At 53.6% G+C, this 26,057-nt stretch overlaps 1 protein-coding gene across 1 annotated transcript in view; it reads right to left on the bottom strand.

Moving 5' to 3' along the window:
* Nucleotides 1–22,371, bottom strand: part of ABCA2 (ATP binding cassette subfamily A member 2) — a 139,959-nt gene extending 117,588 nt beyond the window's left edge. Inside the window, exon 1 of the mRNA XM_084650526.1 lies at nucleotides 22,191–22,371. Coding sequence (XP_084506652.1) covers nucleotides 22,191–22,256 — 66 coding nt within the window. The 5' untranslated portion in view covers nucleotides 22,257–22,371. The remainder of the gene's footprint in view (nucleotides 1–22,190) is intronic.
* Nucleotides 22,372–26,057: the final 3,686 nt, after the last annotated feature.

The raw sequence follows: 26,057 nt of genomic DNA, 5'->3' as shown, positions 1-26,057 counted from the left end.
CGGGGTTGGCAGCAGAAGGCTGCTTCTCTGGTCACTCAGCGAGCGCTGTGGGACAGGCGGAGCCACCCCAAGCAGGGAGCACGGCAGCCCATAGCTCCCCTGACCAGCCACTTCCCTCCATCAGAGTCTGGGGACCCCTGGGCCAGGGCTGGGCGCTCAGAACAATCCCTGCTCAGAACAGAGTCCAGGCCTCCCGCCTCCTCCCCTGGGATCCCCCCTGGAGCCAGCAGCGTCACTGGCCCGGTGGCGCCCTGAAACCCTGTGCCGGGAGCAGTGATCCAAGCCGGATGCTTCCCCCTCACTCAGCCCGTCCTTCGCTTTCCTACTGCACAAAAACCAGGCGAGTCCTCACCTTGCTGCGTTGCCATGGTAACCGCACCGCCGTTGCCAAGGCAAGCAGCGACTGGGAGTCAGGTGCCAGGCTGTGATGCGGGAGCTGCCAGCCTGCTAGGAGGGGCAGGGGCACCTGTCACCAGGCGGGGGGCCCTGCCCTTGAGGCAGCAGCCTTGGCCTTACTCTTTCACAATGGTTTCCAAGCAACAAACCCGCTTAGCAACACAGGCGAGAATACAGCCGAAGGCAGCAGGCTCTGCAAGAGCTGGGCTGGGCTTTCCTGCATGCGCGAGCTGTTTGGGGCAGGGGCTGTCTCTGATTCCCCATCAGCTCCACACTCAGCAGTAGGGGCCCCAAGCAGAGGCTAAATAAACATGTTGAATGAGAAGGATACAGACCCGCCCTCAGGGAGAACAGACGGCAGATAAAAGGACTCGGTCACAAACACGGGCACCCCTCTGCTGCACGGTGGTAGGTTTCAGGGCCTTGCAGGTCAGTTTCCTATTGGAGAAGACACCCGCGACATGGAGTCTGTGTATTTTGTTCATGCAACTGGTTAATTTCCATTATACCCACACCAGTCCTGGGGCAGTGATGGGCACAAAATGACACTTCTACTTCTTCACCTTCTGGATTTTGAGCCTTTAGGGGCCCGGTTTTCCAGTTTTTCTTCACAACCACAAGGGCTAGAAATCAATTTAAAATTTTTGTCCGTATTCATATGACTCCAGCAGCTGGGGTTTTAAGGCAAAAAACCCCACCAAATAGCTGGAGATTTGCCATAACATCGCAGGGGTCGGCACCACTGGGCACTCACCGTGGCTTACACATTTGGGAAAGGGCTGGCGGCGTCCACTTCCCGCTGCCCATCGCTGTTGCTCGCAGCACACATCGGCCTGGGGGGTGAGCTGCGGTACTTGCTGCACAGAGGGGAGGAGCTGGGACCTGGTGGGAAAGTTTGTGATCACTGCTCCTTACACTCCAGCCAGCCCTCAATGGTCCCGTGTGCTCCCAATCCACCCGCTGACTGTCACCCTACTGAGATCGCCAGCTCTCTGGGGTGGGGACTGTGTCTCTGCTAGGCGTGTGCAGCGCCTAGCACAACTGGGCCTTACCTCAATACATGATGATACAGTTGGGGGGAAGATGGAGAGGGTCCTTACAATTTTTTAAGGGGAGGTTACTTAGACGCTGAACAGCACAAAGATCAACCCATCTCTCCCCCCAGCCCTCTTCTCTTCCCACTCTGCCAGACACCCACCATCTTCCAGAGATTGTGAATCTGTCCCCCAGCCCCCATTCTCCATCATTTGTATTGTAGCCTGGCAGCCTCTGTCCTAGACCAGGACCCCATTATGCTAGGCACTGTACAGCCAGAGCAGAGACAATCCCTTCCCCCAACGCGCCGACAATCTAGTAAGCCAAGAGACAGTCGGACACGGGCGGATGGGGCAGCACACGGAAACAAGGAGGCAAAGCTTGCAGGCACAAAGAGCAGCGGTCTTCGCACCCCACTGACCTGTTAACGTGTTCTGTGGGCTGCCCAGGAAGACTCATCCCCACAGCAGACAGCAAGAGGAAGGGGGACCCATTGTCCAGACTATACAGCACCCTCCTCCCCACGCTGGTGATCTGAAAGGGTCACGTTCTGGAAACCACTGACGCACAGCTGCACGCACACGCAGGACTGCACCGACAGGCAGGTGCCTGCAGGCTGGGCGCCACGCGTGACCACTGCGCCTCTTGGACTCTTCTGGCTTACCATGCACTTAAAAGAAATGCACCGCACGAACCTTGCCACATACATCCTAGCAAATGCCACAGCCTTGCCCACGTGCAGCCGTTTGCATCCATCACTCCCATCACCCAGCAGCATGGCCACGACTGATTTGCTGCAGGCTGGAAGGGGGAGCAGGTGAGAGAGACAGTGCTCAGTTCTGATGCCCCCAGAAGGCAAGGCTCGGGAGCTCAGCAGCTCCTCCTTTAAACCCCGAGCCCTCGGCCAGCTTAGCGGCTTTGTGTAGGACTTTTAATCACCCACTGGGCCAAAGCAGCTGCAACCCACAGGGGAGATGTCCGGGGATGGCAGCCTGGAAAGGGATGCCGCATTAAGTACTCTTTGCTGTGGCCTGCTGAAATAAAGCCCTAGGTTCATGCCACCAGCACGGACTGGGGAGAGCAGACTCTGGTACATCCCATTATCCAAATCCCACGGCAGCTTTAACGCATGCTCACAGCCCCAGCGCAGCCTGTCCCTACACCCCCTTGAACTGTCCGACTGCCCCGGGGGTTAGCGTGAAATTAGCCTGCTCCTCTCCCACCCAGCTGCTCCTGCCCAACTTGTTCCAGCATATGCTGCATGGGTGCCCAGTCCCTGCTGCCTCCCCCCAGCTCCAGCCAGGCCACCACACCCGCTAAAATGGAAGTGCTGCCCCTGGCAAGACAGGGGTGTGCAGAGCAAAGGGATGCAGGCCATGGGCAGTTTGAGACAGCAAGTGTCAATCCCAGAAGCCAGGGGAATGGGAAAAACATATGCTCCCTGACGAGGGCGGGGGAGAAGAGAAACACTGGAAGAAGGGGAGAGGGGGGTGGAGGGGAGGCAGTGGCCTTCCAGTTCCGTGAAGCTGTGGTGGGAGTGGGACTCATTCCCTTACAGACCAGAGGCCTTGTGCTTAGAGCAGAACTCCTGGGTTCCGTCCCCAGCCTCTGCCACTGACTTGCTGGGTGGCCTTGAGCAAGTCACCTGCCCCCTCTGTGCCTCGGTTTCCATCTCAGGACTTAAGGATTTCAACTGAGTGAGTATCAATATTTACTGACCAAGATCAATGATCCCTGCTCCGCGGGGCAGGGACCGTCTGACTGGTTCATGTTGATGCAGCGCCTAGCACTGTGCGGGCCTAGGCCACGACGCCTCGGTGCTACTGTAATGCAATGTATTAATAATCCCCTACCCCACAACTCCCTTCTCTAGCCCAGCAGTGCTCTAAGGATGGGGCATAGAACTGCTCTGTGGGCCCAGCCAGCATGGCCAGGCCCAGCTCCAGCACTCAATCAGGAGCCAGTGTGCAGCTCCCCACCCCTCTGGGCAGGAAGGGGACAGCACCAGGAGAAGTCCCACCTCGTCTGTCTTTGCTGGGAGGCTGACGCAGGGCTTGGATCGAAGGGAAGCAGGCCCCTGCTAAGGGTCGGGAGGCCCCAGTGCCCCCCTGCTCCATCTCGAAAGGAGCATTTCCCCTGAAATCTAAACGTGCTGGCACTTCAAGGCAGCCCAGGAGCAGTCCTGCACCAAAGCAGGCTTGGAGATTCCAGACTGACAGGCACCTGAACTGCTGCCCGCAGCAATCCTAGGGCCATTCCAGGGGTGCTGGAACAATTTGTACCGTGGGGGTGCTGAGAGCCATTGAACCAAACTGGAAACCCTGTATGTGATGGAAACCACATCAAGCCAGGGGGTGCGGCATCTCCTCAGCACCCCTCGTTCCAGCACCTCTAGTCCATTTCCCCAACTGCTGGGGTGGGGGCAAACAATAGAGCGACACCACCGCCCACCCAGGTGGCCAACGGCAAGAGCGAGCACGTCTTAGGGAGGAGGAGGAGTTGCACCTCCCCCACCCCCAAGGAGAGCAACAGAGGCTCTTCAGGTGCTGTACAGACAGCGAGGGGGGTCTCTGCCCCTAGACAAGGTCTCTGCCCCTGTCCCCTTGGGAGGGGACACCAAGGCACAGAGAGGGGGCATGATTTTTTCCAAGGTCCCACAGGAGGTCAGTGGCAGAGCCGGAAATAGAACCCAGGTGTCCTGAGTCCCCGGCAGCAGAAGCCAAGCCTGGCTGTAGAGGAGCAGAATGAAAGACCCGATTTGCTGCACAGAGCAGACCAGAAAGTCCAGTGACACGCACAGGTGGCTCCCCCGCCGCGCCATCTTCATTGCCTACTGCTGTTGCTAGCCTTTAAGTGACCACATAGGAGCTCTCCCCCACTTTGGCCAGGGGACAGAGCAGTTGGGAAACGGAGTTTCATTCCCTGGAAAATTCGGACATCTCGAAATTTGTTTTCGTTCCAATATGGAACCAAGATTGTCACATTTTCTGCAGCTCAAGAATTCCAAACCATTTTGACTCAGATTTTGTATTCTGTTCGGACGTTATCAAAATGAATCTTACTAAGTCCACATTTTATATACACAATATGAAAATAGCTTAATCTATTTTAAGAATCCAAGCAATCAAGCTGAATTTATCAAAGTGATACATTGTCAAGGTTCCTTCCCCTCTCTGAACTCTAGGGTACAGATGTGGGGACCTGCATGAAAACCCCCTAAGCTTATTTTTACCAGCTTAGGTTAAAACTTGCCCTAGGTACAAACTATTTTACCTTTTGCCCTTGGACTTTATTGCTGCCACCACCAAGCGTCTAACAAATATATAACAGGGAAAGAGCCCGCTTGGAAACGTCTTTCCCCCCAAAATCCTCCCCAAACCCTACACACCCTTTCCTGGGGTAGGCTTGATAAAAATCCTCACCAATTTGCATAGGTGAACACAGACCCAAACCCTTGGATCTTAAGGAGGATGAAAAAGCAATCAGGTTCTTAAAAGAAGAATTTTAATTGAAGAAAAAAGTAAAAGAATCACCTCTGTAAAATCAGGATGGTAAATACCTTACAGGGTAATCAGATTCAAAACACAGAGAATCCCTCTAGGCAAAACCTTGCGTTACAAAAAGACACAAAAACAGGAATCTACATTCCATTCAGCACAGCTTATTTTATCAGCCATTTAAACAAAACAGAATCTAAAACATATCTAGCTAGATTACTTACTAAATTCTAAGACTCCATTCCTTTTCTGTTCCTGGCAAAAACCACACACAGACAGAGAATCATAGAATATCAGGGTTGGAAGGGACCTCAGGAGGTCATCTATTCCAACCCCCTGCTCAAAGCAGGACCAATCCCCGACTAAATCATCCCAGCCAGGGCTTTGTCAAGCCTGACCTTAAAAACTTCTAAGGAAGGAGATTCCACCACCTCCCTAGGTAACGCATTCAAGTGTTTCACCACCCTCATAGTGAAAAAGTTTCTCCTAAAATCCAACCTAAATCTCCCCCACTGCAACTTGAGACCATTACTCCTCCTTCTGTCATCTGCTACCACTGAGAACAGTCTAGAGCCATCCTCTTTGGAACCCCCTTTCAGGTAGTTGAAAGCAGCTATCAAATCCCCCCTCATTCTTCTCTTCTGAAGACTAAACATCCCCAGTTCTCTCAGCCTCTCCTCATAACTCATGTGTTCCAGTCTCCTAATCATTTTTGTTGCCCTCTGCTGGACTCTTTCCAAATTTTTCCACATCCTTCTCGTAGTGTGGGCCCCAAAACTGGACACAGTACTCCAGATGAGGCCTCACCAATGTCGAATAGAGGGGAACGATCACGTCCCTCGATCTGCTGGCAATGCCCCTACTTATACATCCCAAAATGCCTTTGGCCTTCTTGGCAACAAGGGCACACTGTTGACTCATATCCATCCTCTGTAACCCCTAGGTCCTTTTCTGCAGAACTGCTGCCGAGCCATTCACTCTCTATTCTGTAGTGGTGCATGGGATTCTTCCGTCCTAAGTGCAGGACTCTGCACTTGTCCTTGTTGAGCCTCATCAGATTTCTTTTAGCCCAATCCTCCAATTTGTCTAGGTCCCTCTGTATCCTATCCCTACCCTCCAGTGTATCTACCACTCCTTCCTGTTTAGTGTCATCTGCAAACTTGCCGAGGGTGCAATCCACACCATCCTCCAGATCATTTATGAAGATATTGAACAAAACTGGCCCCAGGACCAACCCCTGGGGCACTCCACTTGATACCGGCTGCCAACTAGACACGGAGCCATTGATCACTACCCGTTGAGCCCGACAATCTAGCCAGCTTTCTACCCACCTTATAGTGCATTCATCCAGCCCAGACTTCTTTAACTTGCTGGCAAGAATACTGTGGGAGACCATGTCAAAAGCTTTGCTAAAGTCAAGGAACAACACGTCCACTGCTTTCCCTTCATCCACAGAGCCAGTTATCTCACTCGCTGGAGGATTCTCTGCACCTTGAAGTCTTTAAACCATGATTTGAGGACTTCAATAGCTCAGACATAGGTGAGAGGTTTATTGCAGGAGTGGGTGGGTGAGATTCGGTGGCCTGCTTGTGCAGGAGGTCAGACTAGATGATCATAATGGTCCCTTCTGACCTTAATATCTATGAAATCTATGAAATCTCGTCATAGAAGGCAATTAGATTAGTCAGGCATGACTTGCCCTTGGTGAATCCATGCTGACTGTTCCTGATCACTTTCCTCTCCTCTAAGTGCTTCAGAATTGATTCCTTGAGTACCTGCTCCATGATTTTTCCAGGTACTGAGCAAACCTTTGTTTCTCCCCCCCTCCAGCTTTTAAAGTATCTTGTCTCCTCATTGGTCAGGTGCCAGCGAGGTTATCCTAGCTACTTAACCCTTTACAGGTGAAAGGGTTTTTCCTCTGGCCAGGAGGGATTTTAAAGGTGTTTACCCTTCCCTTTATATTTATGACATGCCCTCCAAATCACAGATAGGGTGAAACGCTGGCTGTGATTTCTTCCTGGAGCTCTAGGAGAAAACAGAGTTAATAAGACACATGCACCTCTAAATATACTACCAAGTATATAAAGACTAACAATATTTTCCACATCTCAAGGACAATTTTAACCAGTTGATTCTGGGAAACTTTCACGGGAGAGTGCATCAGCCACTTTGTTAGAAGCTCCTGAGATGTGTTGGATGTCGAAATCAAAATCTTGGAGAGCTAAGCTCCACCAAATAAGTTTTTTGTTATTTCCCGTGGCAGCATGAAGCCACTGTAGCACAGCATGGTTGGTTTGCAGGTGGAAACGCCGTCCCCAAACATATGTGTGTAGCTTTTCCAGAGTGTAGACAATGGAGTAACATTCTTTTTCACTGACTGACCAGTTGCTTTCCCTCTCAGACAGTTTCTTGCTGAGAAACACTACAGGGTGGAATTCTTGATCCAGTCCTTCCTGCATTAAAACTGCTCCCACACCACGCTCGGATGCATCTGTGGTTACTAGGAACGGTTTGTCAAAGTCTGGGGCCCTTAGCACATCGTCAGACATAAAAGTGTCGCTTTAAGCTGGTTAAAGGCCTTCCGACGCTCTTCGGTCCACTGAACGGCATTTGGCTGTTTCTTTTTGGTTAGGTCTGTCAGCGGGACGGCGATTTGGCTGTATTGTGGTACAAATCGCCTGTAATAACCAGCCAAGCCTAAGAAGGATTGGACCTGTTTCTTTGACTTTGGGACAGGCCACTTTTGGATAGCGTCCACTAGTTCATTGACCAATCTGGTGTCAAAGGTAAGTCACTCTGTTTAGGCCTTTTGACACTTCTTAGCCTTAACAGTTAGTCCTGCCTCCCTTATGTGCTCGAAGACTTTTTGTAGATGTTCCACATGTTCTGCCCAGGAATCTGAAAATATGGCCACATCGTCAAGGTAGGCGACTGCATATTCTCCTAATCCTGCTAGGAGACCATCTACACTTTTTTGGAAGGTGGCGGGTGCATTCCGCAGCCCGAAAGGGAGTACATTAAATTCATACAGCCCGACATGTGTGGTGAAGGCTGACCTTTCCTTGGCGGATTCATCTAGCAGTACCTGCCAGTACCCCTTGGTTAAGTCCAAGGTAGAGATGAACTGGGCCCATCCCAGTTTCTCCAATAGTTCATCTGTGCGTGGCATTGGATAGTTGTCTGGGCGAGTTACAGCATTTAGCTTATGGTAGTCCACGCAAAAACATATCTCCCCATCTGGTTTGGGAACTAGAACCACTGGAGATGCCCATGCACTGCCAGAGGGGCGGATTACACCCATCTGTAGCATGTCCTGGATCTCTCGGTCTATAGCAGTTTTAGCCTGAGGAGACACCCGGTAAGGTTGGACTTTAATTTGGTGAGCATTACCTATGTCAGTGGCGTGGTACGCCCATTCAGTCAGTCCTGGGGTGGCTGAGAATGTCGGCGCGTAGCTAGTGCACAGCTCCTTGATCTGCTGTCACTGCATACGCCCAAAGGTCATGGAGAGGTTCACCTCTTCCACGCCACTATCACTTTCCCCTTCGTAGTAGACACTTTCAGGCCACTCACTGTTATCTCCTCCCTGGGCTGTAAACTGACAAACCTTTAATTCTCTGGAATAAATGGGCTTTAGAGAATTAATATGGTACACCTTAGGCTTTCGGTTGGAGGTGGGGAATGCTATGAATAATTAACAGCTCCCAGGTGCTCCTGGACCGGGAATGGCCCTTCCCACGATGCTTCCATTTTATGGGCCTGGAGCGCCTTTAAGACCATGACCTGGTCTCCTACTTTGAAAGGACGCTCTCTGGCATGTTTATCATACTAGACTTTTTGCTCTTTTTGAACATCTTTTAGGTTTTCTTTAGCAAGGGCTAAAGAGGTTCGGAGGGTGTTTTGTAGGTTGGTTACAAAGTCCAGAATGTTAGTTCCTGGAAAAGGTGTAAATCCCTCCCATTGCTACTTCACCAACTGTAATGGCCTCTTAACCTCACGGCCACGTACAAGTTCAAATGGTGAAAACCCTAAACTGGGATGTGGTACAGCTCTGTAGGCAAAGAGCAACTGCTGCAACACTAGGTCCCAATCATTGGAGTGCTCATTTACGAATTTACTTATCATGGCCCCCAAAGTCCCATTAAATTTCTCCACCAGGCCATTTGTTTGATGATGGTAAGGGGTGGCAACCAAGTGATTCACCCCATGAGCTTCCCAAAGACTTTCCATAGTTCCTGCCAGGAAATTAGTTCCTGCATCTGTGAGGATGTCGGAGGGCCAACCTACCCTGGCAAAAATGGCTGCTAGTGCCTGGCACACACTTTTAGCCATGGTGTTGCTTAGAGCTACTGCTTCCGGCCATCGGGTGGCAAAATCCATGACAGTCAGTATGTACTGCTTTCCTTTGGGTGTCTTTTTCAGAAAAAGACCCAGAATATCCACAACTGCTAGCTGAAATGGAACTTCAATGATGGGGAGTGGCTGGAGAGGGGCTTTGACCTGGTCTTGGGGTTTTCCCACTCTTTGGCATACCTCACAAGACCGGACATAGGTAGAAACATCCTTGCCCATTCCCTCCCAGTGGAATGATCTCCCCAAACGGTCTTTGGTCCTGTTCACCCCAGCACGGCCACTAGGATGATCGTGGGCCAAGCTCAAGAGCTTTACCCGGTACTTAGTTGGAACTACCAACTGTCTCCGAGGATGCCAGTCTTCCTGGTGTCCACCAGAAAGAGTTTCCTTGTATAAAAGTCCTCTTTCTACAACAAACCTGGATCAATTAGAAGAGCTGAGAGGCGGTGGGTTGCTCCGCCTCTGACAAGCTCTCTGGAGGCTTTCATCTGCTTCCTGTTCGGTCTGGAACTGTTCCCTTGATGCTGGAGACATCAGTTCCTGATTGAATTGTGAACCTAGGTTTGGTCCCTCTGGAAGCGATGTAGGGGATGGGGCTGTTTCCGTTGACTGTGAACCGCTCTCCGCTGGTGCACTATTTTGGGGTTCAGGCTCCGTCTGAGCCTCTGGTGTAGGGTTATCAGCTGCTGCCGGTTCAGGTTTGGTGGGGCCCTCTGGCATTGGGGTTGCAAGTACTGGATTCAGTGCTGGCAATGGGTCTGATGCTGGTTGTTCCTCCGGTTCCAGTTCTGGGACTGGCTCTGTCTGGGTCTCTGGGACTGGATCCACTACTGCTGTTGCAGACGTTGGACCCGGACCCCAGGCCATCACCTCTGACCGGGTCCTGGTAGAAGTTTCCAGAACAGAGCTAGGTGTAACCGCTTGTTTAGCCTGCCTGCAGGTGACCATTCCCACCCTCTTGGCTCACTTCACATGATTGGCCAAGTCTTCCCCCAACAGCATGGGGATGGAATAATCATCATAGACTGCAAAAGTCCACGTTCCTGACCAGCACTTGTACTGGACAGGCAACTTGGCTGTAGGCAGACCCAAACCCTTGGATCTTAAGACGGATGAAAAAGCAATCAGGTTCTTAAAAGAAGAATTTTAATTGAAGAAAAAAGTAAAAGAATCACCTCTGTAAAATCAGGATGGTAAATACCTTATAGGGTAATCAGATTCAAAACACAGAGAATCCCTCTAGGCAAAACCTTACGTTACAAAAAGACACAAAAACAGGAATCTACATTCCATTCAGCACAGCTTATTTTATCAGCCATTTAAACAAAACAGAATCTAAAACATATCTAGCTAGATTACTTACTAAATTCTAAGACTCCATTCCTTTTCTGTTCCTGGCAAAAGCCTCACACAGACAGAGAGAACCTTTGGTTCTCCCCCGTCCAGCTTTTAAAGTATCTTGTCTCCTCATTGGTCAGGTGCCAGTGAGGTTATCCTAGCTTCTTAACCCTTTACAGGTGAAAGGGTTTTTCCTCTGACCAGGAGGGATTTTAAAGGTGTTTACCCTTCTCTTTATATTTAGGACATACATTTTTACCCAGTGGAGACATTTTTCTGATGCAAGTTTTGACAGAAACTGATGTAGTCCCACAAAATCTTTAGGTTTTGAAAACTGCAATTTAGGACAGAAAACTGTTCTATAGAAAACATTTTGACCATCTCCAAACGACACGGCCACTTACCCTGCTATCCAAAGGAGCTTCCTGGGGACCAGTCCTGGTACGTTGGGTCAGGAATTCACCGACTGAGCCCATCCAGGAAGGATGCTCCGTTACCGGAAGCATTTTCTGAGTAACCCAGCAATGCGAGGCTGAGGTTTCCCCTAAACCTGCATGTGGGCCTGTCAGCCAGGAGGCAGGGCTCACACAAAGTTGATTAGTTTGACCCAACTTGAAGCACGTCAACTCTACTACCCCCACCGTCTGAGACGAGATACTGAACACCCTGTGCACTGCTCAGTAAGGGACTTATTGCAGATGGGAAGGGGCCTTGCAAAGTGAAGGAGTCCCACTTCCAGCTACCTTCAGGTATAAGTTTTCTGACTTGAACTGGTTGGAGGCTGTCACTGATCCCCAGAATTAGTGCAATGGCCGCAGCTTTGGAAGGGTCTCCAGGAGGAACCCCCTCAGTGTGCCAGATCCCCTAGGGCCCTCGCTCTTCAAGGGTCTTCTTAGCGGAGGCACAACGTGCCTCAGGTGGTGACACGCAGCTTCACCGCCATCTTAGACCGGACCTCTGGGCCTGCGGCACCCCTGCTTCCCACCGTGAGCCCCGTTCAGCGAGTCCAACTGAGACTGGCCCCGATGGAGACTTGTCCACTCTTTGGGGATTGCTGCACCTCACCCAGCATTTGCAGGGACCCTCACACAGCGTTGTCCGAACAGCCGGGTTTATTCGTTAACTGGAAAGCAGCGTGGGAAGTTTTAGGGGAGTCTAGAGAAATGAAGGTTAAAGCATTGTCCATGCTGGTCAGTCCAGAGCACAGCCAAGCTGTCGCAAACCCCTTGGTTCAAGCTCTGTCTCTCTCTCCATCTGACCGCCTTGGTCAGACTCCATGCGAGAGTCCGGCTTCTTCCATCCCCCTCCTCATAACCCTCCAGTGCTTTGACTCAGGCTGGGGGATTGTTGTTCAGCTTTCCTAGGCAGAGGCAGGGAAGTCCACATCCCTCTCGGCCATTGGGTGCTAGGTGCCCATGTCCTGGCAACTGGATTTGCGGTTGTCTTCTCAGCTGCTCCCTGGACATGGAGACTAAGGCCCAGACTGCTAGGCGCACCCACACCTACGTGGGTAAGCCTGCCCGGAGAGCAAACAGTCCCTTTCCACTCACTGGGTAACAAGGCAGTACATTGGGGAAACCGAGGCCCAAAACAGGACTTCAACATATTTCAGAATTAATTTCCACTTCGTCATAGCGGCTGCAAAGTATTTCAATCTTGCAACACGATTCAGCATTTAAAAGGCTTGTTTAACTTGATTCATTCTGTGAAGTTGCCGTTGCCAGCAGAGCTGCCTTCAAACTGTTTCCTCCCGATTCTTTCACTCTTGCGTTCGTTGCAAAAACTATCCAGATAAAGGGTTTCTGCTCCCCTTTCTGTTCAGAAGGGACTTTTCAGAGACCAACCACTCCACAGAAACAGTGACAAATCGACATGCCTCAGGCCACAAGCATTTTCAGGATTGCTCAGGGCCAGATTTATAGGTGCTCAGTGCACACTCAGAGCCAGATTGGGGAACATAGCCCCTTCTTTTGGTGCCCAATGCCCGCAGTTCTTCAGGAAACCTGATTCTGTGCACTGAGCCCTTTGGAAAATGCTGGCCAGAGCACGGGGGGGGGCGGGAAATAAAGGTCAATGTTTGCATGCTGCTTTCAGGGACACGATCTCAGAAGCTACTTGTAACTATAGCAGGCACAAAATGGAAATACAATTTCCAAGATGTCCTCTTAACAGGATACATTTGCCACCAGGAAGAGTGTGTTTGAGAGTCTTGCATGCCAGCAATTGCCCCCCTGCAATTCCCCCACCTCCCCGTTTGGTTTAGATTGCAAAGTCAATGCCACAAAAATGTATGTGCCAAAGGGAGCCAAGTTTTTCTTAACCCTTTCGTTGCTGCTCCAGCCTGCTTTGCCCTCCCCTTGCCCCGCATCCTCAGCTCCCAGGCAGTCTATAGAGCACCAGGAAATACCAAGTACATCGGGCTGCTGTGAGGGCATCCACCAGTCATGGCTTGGTCTGCCCTGCAGTCATGAAGTGGGCGATTATGCCAAAGAGGGCAGATAACGCAGCAAGCGAGAGAGGGGATGAGTCAGAGGTGGCCAGAGACAACCTTGCAGATCCGTGGATGTTGGCCGCAGGTTATCCCAACCCACCCCACAAACTGAAAAAAGCCCGGGCTTCCCTGGGTAACTGACAGCAACACACTGCCCCTCTACCTATCGATCTTGAGGTTTAATATGACGCCCTTCAGTGAAGTATTTGGGGGCCTTCCACGGAAAAACCAAAGACTCGCCAGTGAAGGAAAGCCAAGCTCCCTGGGAAGCAGGTCACAGTCTTCAGCCCCATGTTACAGATGGGGAACCAGAGGCACAGAGTTACAGATCACGATAATCACACCTGGGCACCTGTATCTAGGCACCCAGAGAAATGGCCTGATTTGCAAGGATGCCAACCATCCATGTCTCCAAGGAAGCTCAGCATCACAGGCACCTAAATATGCTTCACTTTAGGCACCCAGGTTTGAGCGTCTTTGCCCGGAGTCCCACCTGACACAGCCAGGAAGACCACTCCAGACGGCCGGCACTGCAGAGAAGCAGCGTTTCGTGCCATCGACGGTGACATTAAGATGAGAACTACATGGTAGGTGGGAGGCTGCTTCTCAGCGTTAGCTGTTTGAGCTGGTGCACTCCAAATACCAGCAAGGCCACAGCAGCAGGCGCTCGGGCTAGCCACCTGAGCTCAAACCCGCCCAACCCCCGGGCGCGCTCTTGGGTAGCTAACCCAAGCCACCACCCCTGCAGCAACAGCCACGCTGCTGTGTTTGGCCTGCTAGCTACAGCGCGGCCAGCCCAGGTCTGTCTCCCCACCCTGCCCACTGCTCTGCAGCCAGAGACACACAGGCGAGGCTGCTGCTGGCTGAACAGGGAGGGGGAACAGAGACGGGGAATAAAACCAGCCGCCCCCAGAAGCCTCGCTTCAGGGGAGTGGCATCACCGTCACCAAATGAAGACATTTAGCTCTGCATTACGTAACGGGCATTGTGGTGTTAATCTGCAACAGGTGTGGGCTGCCTTGCTCCCAGACTCTATACCAGGGTCGGCAACCTTTCAGCAGCGGTGGGCCGAGTCTTCATTCATTCACTCTAATTGAAGGGTTCGCATGCCGGTGATACATTTTGACGTTTTTTAGAAGGTCTCTCTCCAAGTCTATATAACTAAACTATTGTCGTATGTAAACCAGGTTTTCAAAATGTTTAAGAAGCTTCATTTAAAATGAAATTAAAATGCTGATCTTACGCCGCCGGCCCGCTCAGCCCACGGCTGGCCTGGGGTTCCGTTCACCTAGGCTGGCAGGGGGCTGAGCGGGGCCTGCAACCGGGACCCCAGCTGGCATGGGGCCGGCAGCCAGAACCCCAGACCGGCAGCGGGCTGAGCGGGGCTGGCGGCCGGGACCCCAGACCAGCAGTGGGCTGAGCGGCTTCCGTCCGCCAGCTCCTGCCAGCCAGGGTCCCGGCTGCCAGCCCCGCTCAGCCCGCTGCCGGTCTGGGGTCCCGGCCCTATCCACATAGGGTAGGTACCTACTTTCTCCCTGATTCTAGCCATTCTCTTCGTCTCTCTGCACCGAGATGAGGGTGGGAGTGCACTGAGAACAGGGCTGGGGGTTGGGGTGCAGGGTCTGGCCAGGAGCTAGAATGAGGGAGGGGGCTCAGGGTTGGGGCAGGAGGTTTGGGTGTGGAGTGCTTACCTGGGCAGCTCCCATTTGGTGCAAGGGGTTCAGGTGGGAACGTGGGGGGGTGTGTGTGTGCGCAGGAGCTCCCGTTTGGTGCTCAGGGTGGGGGTACAGATGTGGGGGTGCAAGAGTCATGGCATGGGGGGCTGGGTATGTGTGGGGGGTGCAGGAGTCAGGGCTGGGGTTGTGGGGGGGTGCAGGGGTGAGGGCAGAGGGCTAGGTGTGTGTGAGGAGGGTTCATTGGTCAGGGCAGAGGGCTGGGGGTGTGGGCTGTGGTCGTGGGGGTGCTCCCAGCCCCCTGCCCTGAGCGGCTCATGGCAGGGGGCTGGAGGGGATATGCCGATTCCACCCCCTTCCCCAGTGTCGAGAGCCCACTGGGGCTCTGCTTTTCCCTCTCCCCATCCCTAGCCAGGGCCGTCAGCTGATCTGCCGCAGGGAGGGAGCAGAGGAGGGGCAGGAACCCTGCACACTCGGGGAGGGGGAAGCTTGCCTGCCCTGCAAGGAGAGAGCGGTGGGCGGAGAAGAGCGGGCAGGGCAGGGCAGGGCAGGATTTTTAATGGCACGCTGCTGTCCCCGGCAGACAGCAGCGTGCCATTAAAAATTGGCTCGCCTGCTGTCTTTGGCACGCGTGCCATAGGTTGCTGACCCCTGCTCTGTACAGTATGTAGAGAGCAGCCCAGGAGTCTGTGTGTTAGGTGACACCCTATTTGAATCTCACCCCCCCCCCCCGAAGGATAAGTACATTGTACTGCACAGGGTCAAAGAACACCAGGGACTCTTAAAGCCCAGAGCTAGCGTCCAAAGAGTTAAACCTGATCTTTCAGAACCCCCCCTTAGGAGCATGGGTCACAGCTCCAGCACCTCCATTCAGCAGCAAGGGCTGTCTCTCACTGGAGGCTCCCAACTGGGGCCCCGATCCTGCACAGAGCTCAGAGAGAGGATCTGGAAAGGACTTGGGACCATTTCTGCACCCTGACGGTAGAGAGAGCAGGTGTGGACAACCTGTTGGGGGTGGTTTTAACAAACGAAGCCCTCTCCTGCCTCCCCTTCCCCAGCTTTTCCCTCTTTTCTTTAAGCTTTAGAAACATGCTGCACATACAGTTTGGCCTTCCCAGTCGGAGGGTCAAGAGAAACGGGACTCTGGATGTGGCGTGGGGGCTCCGTCCTGTGCCAAGCAGCAGGAGGGAATAATCCTTCACAGAACAAGTGTCGTCCTCCCCGCCACCCCATACACATACACACAAGGGTTGAGTTAAAGAATTTCAAGTAGTCTGAACAAAAATCATCTCCCCACTCGGGTTGCACTTCCTTGGCAGCTCTCATGGCATTACCCTGGAGTTCAGCTTGAGTTCTGCTGTGCCCTTAATGCCATGATTCAATCTCTCTATTCTGTATGAAAAACCCAGCACCTCTTCCCCAAACATACAGCATTTACTTTCAAGGCCAGAATGGCTTGCCTGGGGCTTTATAAGGAACTCCGGCAAGCTTGTAAGTCTCCCCAAACCAGGCATTACAAAAACCCAGGAAATTCAGGGTTCAGATTACACGTAAATCCAAACATGTTAAAGGTAAGAAATGCACAGCAAAGGCATGCAAATAACCTTAACTTTGCCCTGCAGTGATGCAATGAGGAGGAAGAAAATAGGACACAAATGTTTGTTTAAAGTAAATGCGATCTAGTGGTCTCAAGTTGCAGTGAGGGAGGTTGAGGTTGGATATTAGGAAAAACTTTTTCACTAGGAGGGTGGTGAAGCACTGGAATGCGTTACCTAGGGAGGTGGTGGAATCTCCTTCCTTAGATATTTTTAAGGTCAGGCTTGAGAAAGCCCTGGCTGGGATGATTTAGTTGGGGATTGGTCCTGCTTTGAGCAGGGGGTTGGACTAGATGTCCTGAGGTCCCTTCCAACCCTGATATTCTATGATGATCTGGGACTCCAAATACTTGAATCCCTTAGCCATACTGGCATGGCACCACAACGGGGTAGAGTGAAGATTGTTTGGGTGCCTTCACTGTGCATTTCTTACCTTCACCCATCTGGAACGAAGTGAAACCTTAACTCTGAATACCCTGGTTTAAATGCTTGGTTTTGAAGAGAACATTACTGGGATGTTGTAATCATAGACCTTGAACTTCCCGAGACATTCCCTCCATCTTAACTGCACCTCAGCGTAGTTCTGTTGATGGGGAATGCTTCGGCTGGATCTCCAGTCAGCTACAGACTCTTCCAGGGTAGACAAGACCTGAATTTCTAATGTCAAAAATACAGCCAGCCCCCACCCCTTCGACACGCACCCTAAAAGGCGCAAAAGTGGAAGTCCCACAATTGCCCTTTGCAAGGGAACCTTTAATGAAATGCCACAAGACTCTCACGCTTTCCCTGCCAAGTCACTGCTGCCTCCCACCTCTTCTTTTCCCAGGCAGCCCCCTTTCTCCTGCTGCCTGATCCTAATGCGGGCAGCGCCACATCCCAATGCCGCAGCGGACAGCAGCGACGCCGGCTTAGGCTTTTGCCGAGGGAATCGGGCAGGAGGATGGGGCTGGCGAAGGAGGAGCAAGGTCACAAACATCTTGGTAATAGAGAGGAAGGAAGGGAAGAGGGATGCAGAAAGTGACTAGTGAAGCGTTAGTGACATCCCATAGCGCCCATCTAACGTTTGCTCAGTGACAGCAGAGATGTCACCCTGCCCTTCCTTGCTGCATCACCGCAGTAACCCAGGGCCACCTGCCCCAGCCGACCTCTCCGGGGGAACCAAATGACAAGCAGCTTGATTTTCAGAAGTGCTGAGCACCCGCCAATGCCCTCAAAGTGGCTGGGGAATGCAGACGTTCCGCATCTTCAGAAAAACAGCCTTAGACTTCAACACAAGACGTTGTTCACAGCTGATAATTTGTATTACAGCAATGTTTAGTCCCCAGCTGAGCTCAGGGCTCCATTGCACCAGGTGATGTACCGACACACAAGAGGCAGTCCCTGCCAGAGAAGCTTACAATCTAGATACACAAGACAGAGGGGGAGGGGAAACTGAGGCACCGAGCAGGGAAGTGACTTGCCCAAGGTCACGGAGAAAGTCAATGGTAGAGACCAGAATACAACCCAGCTCTTCTGACTCCCAGGCCAATATTTTATCCGCTGCGTGAAAGACCATCCTATCCATGATTCTGGGAAGGTTGGGAGAAGGCAGAGATGTCGCCTTGTACCCAGTCCCACACAGCACGGGACAGGTGCATGCAGCGCTAATCGGTTATCCCAGCTGGAAACAGGAGAGATGGCCCTACTGCGGAGAGGAGGGAAGTTACACTTATTCAGCTGCCCCCTGGCCCACATCTGGGGCGCAGCTGGGAGACTGGAACCCAACTCAGACGGGTATTTTTGCCTGGCAGGGCACAGTTTCCGTTTTTGCCTGGTCAGGCAGACTTGCTAGCTATTTAGCAAACAGGAGGAGCAGGGAAGGGCTGCTGTGACCAGCCTGGTCCATGTACCTTGGCACCTGACCCACCCACTCAGCCCAGCCCTAGGGTGAGGTACCAGCTAAAACAGAGATTACACTGGTGCAGAGGGGAAGCGTGTCCAGTTACGCAAGGCAAGGAGCCTGGGCCACACTGAGCCGTGATGCCTCGGGCAGGGAGCACACAGGTCACAACCAGGTGCACGCTAGGGGAAAGCAGTGCCCAGCCCACAGCAGGAGTGAGAGGTGGCAGGAGAGGTGCTCACGAGGTGCCAGGCACCAACCAAACAGGCTGCACAGAGACAGAGCCTAGGGGGCGCCCCCACACACTGATGCTGCTGCAAAGTAGATCCCTGGCTCCCACAGCACCTGCTTGGGTGGCTGCTCTGATGCATGCTTTGCAAGTCCCCACGCAGCGCATGCGCTCCTAGGTGGCGTGTGCCATGCCCCCGTCTGGGCCACGGCTTGCCAGGTTCACACACACGTTCTTTGGGTGGGCGGGGAGGTGCCACTTCTCGGTCAGACCCTGCCAGCCTTGCGCTGAACACCCTGCTCCTCAGGACCCTCACCAGTATCAGAGGAGTAGGGCGCTGTCCAGCAGGAGGGGGGCAGACTCTAGCTCGGCACGCATCCCCCCGGCAGCACTTCACTGCTCCGAGGTGCATCATGCCAGCACAACCCACCTGGGCAGCTTATTGACCCTCCTTTAGCAACTGAGATGCACGCCTTGCACATTCCCCCCCCGCTTCCCCTCCCTCCACACTGCCCCCGAGGCACATCTAGCTAGGTATGTAGCCCACACACACTGCTATGGGGGGCAGTGGCTTGGAACAATTTGCATAGTGGGGGTGCTGGGAGCCATTAAAACTGCAAACCCTGTATATGATGGAAACCACTTTGAGCCAGGGGGTGCTGCCACACTCCTGAACTGGGGGGGCTCTGCGTTCTCATAGCAGTTGGATCCACCACATTCCCTGCTCCAGAGAGCAGGGCAGCCCCAGTGCCAGGAGAATGGCAGCTTCTGCAGCAGCTTTGTGAAGACACCCCCTGCTGTCCGTCTGCCCCTTCTTCAGAGAAGCTGAGCCAGGTGGGAAGAGGGTTGAGAAAGCAAAAAGCCTCCTTTCTAGTGCACAGAGCATGCAGCCCACTCAGCCTGGTGACTGCCCAGCTGTTGAGGAACTAATCAGAGAGCTTTTGTGGCCAGTGTGGTTCGGGAGCCATTTGGGTTTGCCACGTGTCACTCTTGGGGAGGAGAACGCCCAGGGCACGTGTCAGACCTGATAAAGCCAACCTGCCCTGAGCATTTACCAGCTCCGGACTTCACCCTCCAAACCCCTCAGCGTGAGGTTCCTATGCACCTTTCCTTAGGGGCAGGAATTCACAGCACAAGGCTTGGCTCCTTAGCATGACTGGCCAGCACTGCTTAGTAATGCAACAGGATGACTCAGCGCTGGTACCTCCGAATAAAACTAGTGGGCCTGGAGAGAGCAGAGCTTTGAGCATAAAAAGAGAATTCTGCCCAGCCTTGCCTGATCTTTCCCTCCACAAGCAGGTCCCAGCTGGACAATCAGAGACATAGATGCTCCAGATACCAGGATGACATAAGGCCCAGTGCTGCAAGCGCTCACTCATGCAAGTTCCCCCATTACTTCAATGGAACGGAGGGCTGCTGATGTGAGCAACGGTTGCAAGATCTGTATTTACTTGAGGGGGGAAAACATATTAGCCCAACATTTCTGAAGCAGTTGCTTGCTAACCCTCAAATCAGAGGCTAATTAGACCATGTCACCTGCCCCCCTCCCAATCCCACCAGCGCCGCATTGCCTGTTCCCAATGCTTTGTCCACTGTGCTTTCAAATGCGTCCAAGGAGAGGGCTTCCGCCGCTGGCCTGGGAAGGGCTATTTCCCCCAACCCGGCTTCACTCGCCCGGTCACCCAGCGAAGCCCCAGGATTGTAGCCAAATAACCAAGGAAGAAACTTCCTCTGCTCAGGAACCCGCAAGCGCATTCTGCATTAATTACCCTGCGCCTAATTCTTCTTTAAATCAGTGGCCCTTGCAGCTCGCTCGGCAGACAGAGCTCTGCGCAGCCTACGAACCGCACTCGCCAGCCTAGGGATTTCTTAACAATGAATCAGACCAAAGGGGGTGGGGGAAGGGAATGAGTTAAATGTAAGTAAGAATCATTATAGCCTCACCGATTCCAAGGCCAGAAGGGACCATTGCAATCATCTAGCCTGATCTCCTGTACAACACAGGCCAGAGACCTGCCCCAAAATAATCCCTAGAGCAGATGGGATGTTTTTCTAACCAGTCTTGTCAGTGATGGAGAATCCAACAGGACCCTGGGTAAAGTGTTCCAGTGGGTAATTACTCTCACCATTAAAAATTTACATCTCATTTCCAGTCTGAATTTGTCTAGCTTCAACTTGCAGACACCAGAATGTATTCCACCTTTCTCTGGTAGGCTGCAGAACTCAGTATTAAATGTCTGTTACCCATGTAAGTCCGTACAGACTGTAATCAAGTCACCCCTTAACCTTCGCTTTGTTAAGCTAAATAGATGGAGTTCCTGGAGTCTGTCACTATAAGGCAGGTTTCTTAACCCTCTACTCGTTCTTGTGCTTCTTCTCTGACCCCTCATACTTAGATACCAAATTGATTCTCCTTTTAGAGATCGGATACAGTCCTTGGGATCAGAGAGGGGACAGGCTGGTGGAGGGGCATAGCCTCTATACACCTTAAACCTCTCTCAGCCTGCAGCGTTGCCTCCTGAGCACCCAAAAGCAGGAAAGCTCTCTCCAGATTAACAAATGGGGAAAGATGCAGCTGACCCACATATGATTTGGAAACCTATTTATAGCACATGGACACAAATGGCTTGTGATAGTGTTCCCGTAACAGCCACATCCAGGGGGATAATAAAATGGAGCTTGACAGAAGCACGGCAAACCTGGGATTTTAGTCGCTTTCGGGGAGCGGGGACGGGGGGAGAGGATGACAAAGCTGTAGATCTTGGCGACAACATGAAACCATCCCAGATGTTCTGAACCGGCACCAGCATACGGTGCCCCTTCCGGAGAAGGCCCCTGGGTAACCCAGGTGACCCTAGCCCACAGCGAGGCTGCACAGGTACGGGGCCCAATTGTTGCTGCTGCACACAGGCGTGGAGGACACAGCACACAGTAACACACACACGCACACACACACCCCAGACTCGGAGCGGCCTCTCTTGGTTACTCCTTGGGTTTATATCGTCTAGCTATCTCTGCATGCACCCGGCACCGAGACAGCCCCCGATTTCTGCATCCAGAGCCCATCCATTATTCACCTCACATAGCCAGAGCCTGGGATATTGCATCTTCCCAGACCCACACCTGTGGGGGGGGGGGAGCAGCCTCACGCTCAAAGGCAAAAGAGAAATAAAAACACCAGCCGCCTGCAGACCCAGGGAAGGGGGGCTCTGAAGTGACCCCTCACCCTCCTGCAGCTCATTAAATAGACATGGGTGTTCACCAAAGCAAGTGCAGATCCTCAGCTGCCACCTCACTGCATGCAGGGAGCGAGGTCTCCCGGCCTCTGGGCTGGGAGGCTGATTGGGGGAAGGGGGCAGATTTTCCAGCCCAGGATCTCCAGGCCCGGCAGGGAAGGCATTCAGAGGCCTGAGTCCCGTTGCACCGCTGCTGCTAGCCAGGGACAAGCAAGCTGCAGCTTCCACCGGCGAGGAGTGGGGGTCTCGCAGGCACCAGACCGCCCCCCCCCCGGTCTCTCCCTTCGCAGGCCAGCCAGAGCTTTCCACCCCCATCCCAGCGGCAGATTTCTGCGGATCTGCCCTTTCACCTCCCTCCCCCGACGAGCGGCTCGGCTCATTCCTCTCGCAAGCCCGGGGCCCCGGCAGGCCGCCCAGCCCAGGGGTCACCCTCCGCCCCAGCGCAACGGAATCGGCGCGCAGCCTCACCGGGCTCCTGCGCTTGAGAGTCGCGTTCTTCCAGAGCAGGAGGTGCAGCTGGTGCAGGACCCCCATGCTGGCTCGCCCCGGGGCTCCGGCGCCCTGCGGGAACGGGAGCAACGCCCTGGCCCCGCGCCCCGGGGCTTGGCGCGCTGGCGGCGGCGATCGGGGCTTTCCCGGGGCCGGCCGCGGGCAGGCGCTGGAGCCCGCGGGCGGGCGAGGGGGCGCCGCGCCGCGCGGGGGCAGGTTGCTCGCCCCGCAGAGGGTGGCGCTCGGCAGCCCCGCAGGTGGAGGTGCGCTGGCGGGGGCCAGCCCTGGGTCTGCGGCGACTTCGGTTCCGTCGCAGGGAGCCCCACCCCCTGCCGGCGCCGGGGCCCTGCCTCTTAAAGCCGCAGAGCCCCGGCCCTCCTGCCCGGCCCTCCCCGTGTGAGCCCCTCTGCCCCGGGCAGTGCCGGCACCGAGCCTGCGGCTGCTGCCGCCGCCGGGGGGGGGTCCGTGCGGCCCCCTCCCCGGGACGGGGACCTCGGCGGGAGCAGGGCTCGATCCCGCAACCCCCACAGCGCTGCGCTAGGACCGCGCGGCAAGCGGCGCCCTGCGCCGCCGGGTGAGCGCGCCCCAGAGCCCGCTGCGGGAGCAACGGCCGGAGCAGGCCGGATGGCACGGGGATGGCCGCTGCAGCCCCCCGAGCTAGAGAGTGGTCAGTAATCGGAACAGGACCCACAGCCCGGCCTGTCCCTTCCCCCCCCTCTGGGCCCGGGTGTCTCCGCCACCCTGTGTCTGAGTGGGGCAGGGCTGGGACTCGCTCTGGGGCCGGGCACCCCCCAGTGCAGCCCCCCGGTCTCTGCGGGCAGAGCCAGAAGTAGGCGTTTTAGCGCCTGGGAAGAGCCGGCGTGTTTGCGCCCCCTGCTGGTTTTTGTCATTTTTCCGCCCCATAGTCAGAGGTGATCCGTAATTGTTGATAGTGGGGAACACAATATGAGGGGGGTGACCACCCCATAGAAGGGTGCAGAGGAATGTTGGCGGGGGGGGGGTCGAGCGATGGCGCCAGCCCCGCACGGTGGGGCCCAACATGGGAGCGCCCCCTTCACCCCCTGACTCACCTCAGCGGGCCACTCAGTCACTCAGGGTTGGGGGATGGGTGCAACCAATACATGGGGGGGGCACATGCCCCACACACATCACCTGCGGCACCATTTTTCCACCCCGGCGTCTTTTCCCCTTCACCCCACCCTGGTCACAGCCCTGGGCCCACCCTCACACACACTGCCTGGCAGTTCAGAGCCCCAGCACCTCTGGACTTGCTGCATCAGTTATGAATGTAAAAAAATTGCTTAAGCCCTGGTCCCTCTTTCACTTCAAATTAGGCACTGATCACACTGCCCTCAGGAACTGAGCGGGGAATTAAAGCTCATGGCCTCTTCCTGCGCCCTGAGATTTTTCCCCATCTTGCAAACTCATCCCCATTTTCTCTCAGATTTTTGCTCCATCTCCTTCATGCTTCCTTACCTGTGCCTCTCCCTCTGTCGCCTGAACACTGGGGAATATTTCCCTCCCTACTTTGAACCTTCAGTCATTTCACTGTCCCAGAGTTGCCCCTCTGCTATGTATTTTTCTCCGCTTTGTATTAACCTTTTGCTAGTTTACATCACAGGTAGCCTTCAGAGCCTTCAGCCAGGACACATAGTTTGTATGTTTCAAAGCACTGGCTAATTAACTAATCAGTTCTCAGCACAGCCCTCTGAGGTGGGTAAGCAAATAGCATTATCATCTCAGGCAACAGTGTGTGCCCATGGTGTTTTAGATTGAGTACCTGAAAGCCTGGCCCTACAGTCCCCGTTGGACTTGGTGAGCACGTGGGCACTGTTTCTTTACATTTGTGGCAGGAAGCGGGGCCCTGGGGCAGCGTCTAGGCAGGAAAAGCTTTTGGGGTGATGCTGGGTTCCTTACTGTAATCAAGTTCCTTGTTCAGCATCAGAAAAAGCAATTCTGAATCTTTATTGTTGCCCCCTGACACACTCTCCTGCCCAGAACCCTTTTGGGGGACCGGCTGCCCTGTGTTTGGAGAATTCAGAAATAAAGCAGGTTACGTTATTAGCACTCGCGGTACACTTCTAGGTCACTATTCCCTCTAGCAGGTGTATACAATGCACCACCCTAGCTAGCTCTTATATAGCCTTCCCTTGGTAGATCTCAAAGCATTCCCCAATGCTTTTTGGTGTTAACCTCCCAGCACCACCGTGAGGCAGGGAAGTGCTATTATCCCTCGGTACAGGACCCACAGCCCGGCCTGTCCCTTCCCCCCTCTGGGCCCGGGTGTCTCCGCCACCCTGTGTCTGAGTGGGGCAGGGCTGGGAACTGGCAGAGAGAGGCTAAGTGGCTTGCCCAGATCCAACAGGAAATTTGTGATAGAGCAGGGACCGGGGCCTCCAACTCCTCAGCTAGTGTCCTTACCGGTAGACCAGCCTTCCACTCTGCACCCCTTTTGCAGCTGGGAAAACTGAGGCACGGAAAAGTCTTACCTTACCAAGAGACATAGAGGGAGTCATTGTCAGACCCAGGACTAGAACACAGAAAATCCTGCTTCTCAAATTGGAGTTCTTTGTTCAAACCTCCTCCTCTTTCCCTCTCCTTGGACTCTCTGTGGCTCAGACCTTCACAAATAAACTGCTGGCTCACCAAAGGTTGTTCAAGCTTCTCCTTTAGCTTCTGATCACTCACAGTACCTGTTGGTGACCACTCTAGCATGGGGGCCCTGATCATGGCTGGGGCCTCGAGCTGCTGTCATACCACAAACAGTTAATACTAGGGAGAATTAAGGTTCTGCTCTGAAAGCCCATTCACAGGGGAAGGGCTGACCTCTTCCATGAAGAAAGTCAGTCCAGCTGTATCAAAGGTGTACAGGCTTTTGGAACAATCCTGGATGTGGTATAACAAGCAAATGGGCACTGAATAGAAAATGTGCATTCTGGAAGAAATTAAGCGTTGATAATCTGAGCTGTCTCATCGCACCATGTCAGCCCCAAAGAGTTTTGTTTTAGTATAAAAATATCATTGCAATCTGATCTGTTGATCTTCAGTTAGCGCAGGAGAAAATAATCACACTGTCTTCTGCCAGGCACACCCAGAGAGATAGCCGAAAACAAACTCTCCTGTAAAGCAGCTGAGATATTTAAGCGGAGGGGAAACAGCCACCAATCACGGACAAGAGCTAATTTGCCTGCCACATTTTCTGAAACCCGCTTGCGGCAGAATAAGCCCCAAGATGTGGAGTTTTGATGCCTGGCTTTTGTGCTTTAATGTCTCCGCCGTTTGCATTCACGTCCATCGAATGTGGCAAGCTTTATTATGCAGGGGTCTTACCTTTCCTCATGTTTCCAAAAGTAACAGAGCAGGGTGGGAGGAAGCAGAGACCAGTACTAGTTGTGTCAGGGCAGGTGAGCCAAGGAGCAGAGCTGGGAGCGCCAGTCAAGCTCCAGGACAGGGCTGAGATGGGGCACAGGGAAGAGCAGGATGGCAAGAAGGCTCCTTGACGTCTGCAGAGCATGGGAGCCCTGGTAATGCGGCAGGCCAGGCAAGGTTGACCCACGGAGTACAGGAGACCCGTTACATGTGTGGGTGTTGGTGTCCAAGTATCAAAACAGTTCAGCCCCTAGATCTTTAACTGCAGTATGAAAATATTCAAGCCCCAGAGGCTCGTGAGGGCGAGTGCAGAGAGCTGCTTCTCATCTCGGCCTGGTCTGCCCCTGGCAGTCACTGCTGTCCTATCCTGGGCAGGTCCCTGAGGGGCAGGGGGCAGAGCTGCAATCCTGTGGGAGAGGTAGATTCGCTGCTTGTGAACCAGGCGGCATCAACACAAGTGAGAGCAGAATCTGCCTT

This window comes from Lepidochelys olivacea (assembly GCF_965140295.1).
Source record: "Lepidochelys olivacea isolate rLepOli2 genome assembly, chromosome: 16".
NCBI classification, from domain to species: Eukaryota; Metazoa; Chordata; order Testudines; family Cheloniidae; genus Lepidochelys; species Lepidochelys olivacea.
The sequence above is the reverse complement of the archived record's forward strand: the minus strand, read 5'-3'. Positions and strand labels throughout refer to the sequence as shown.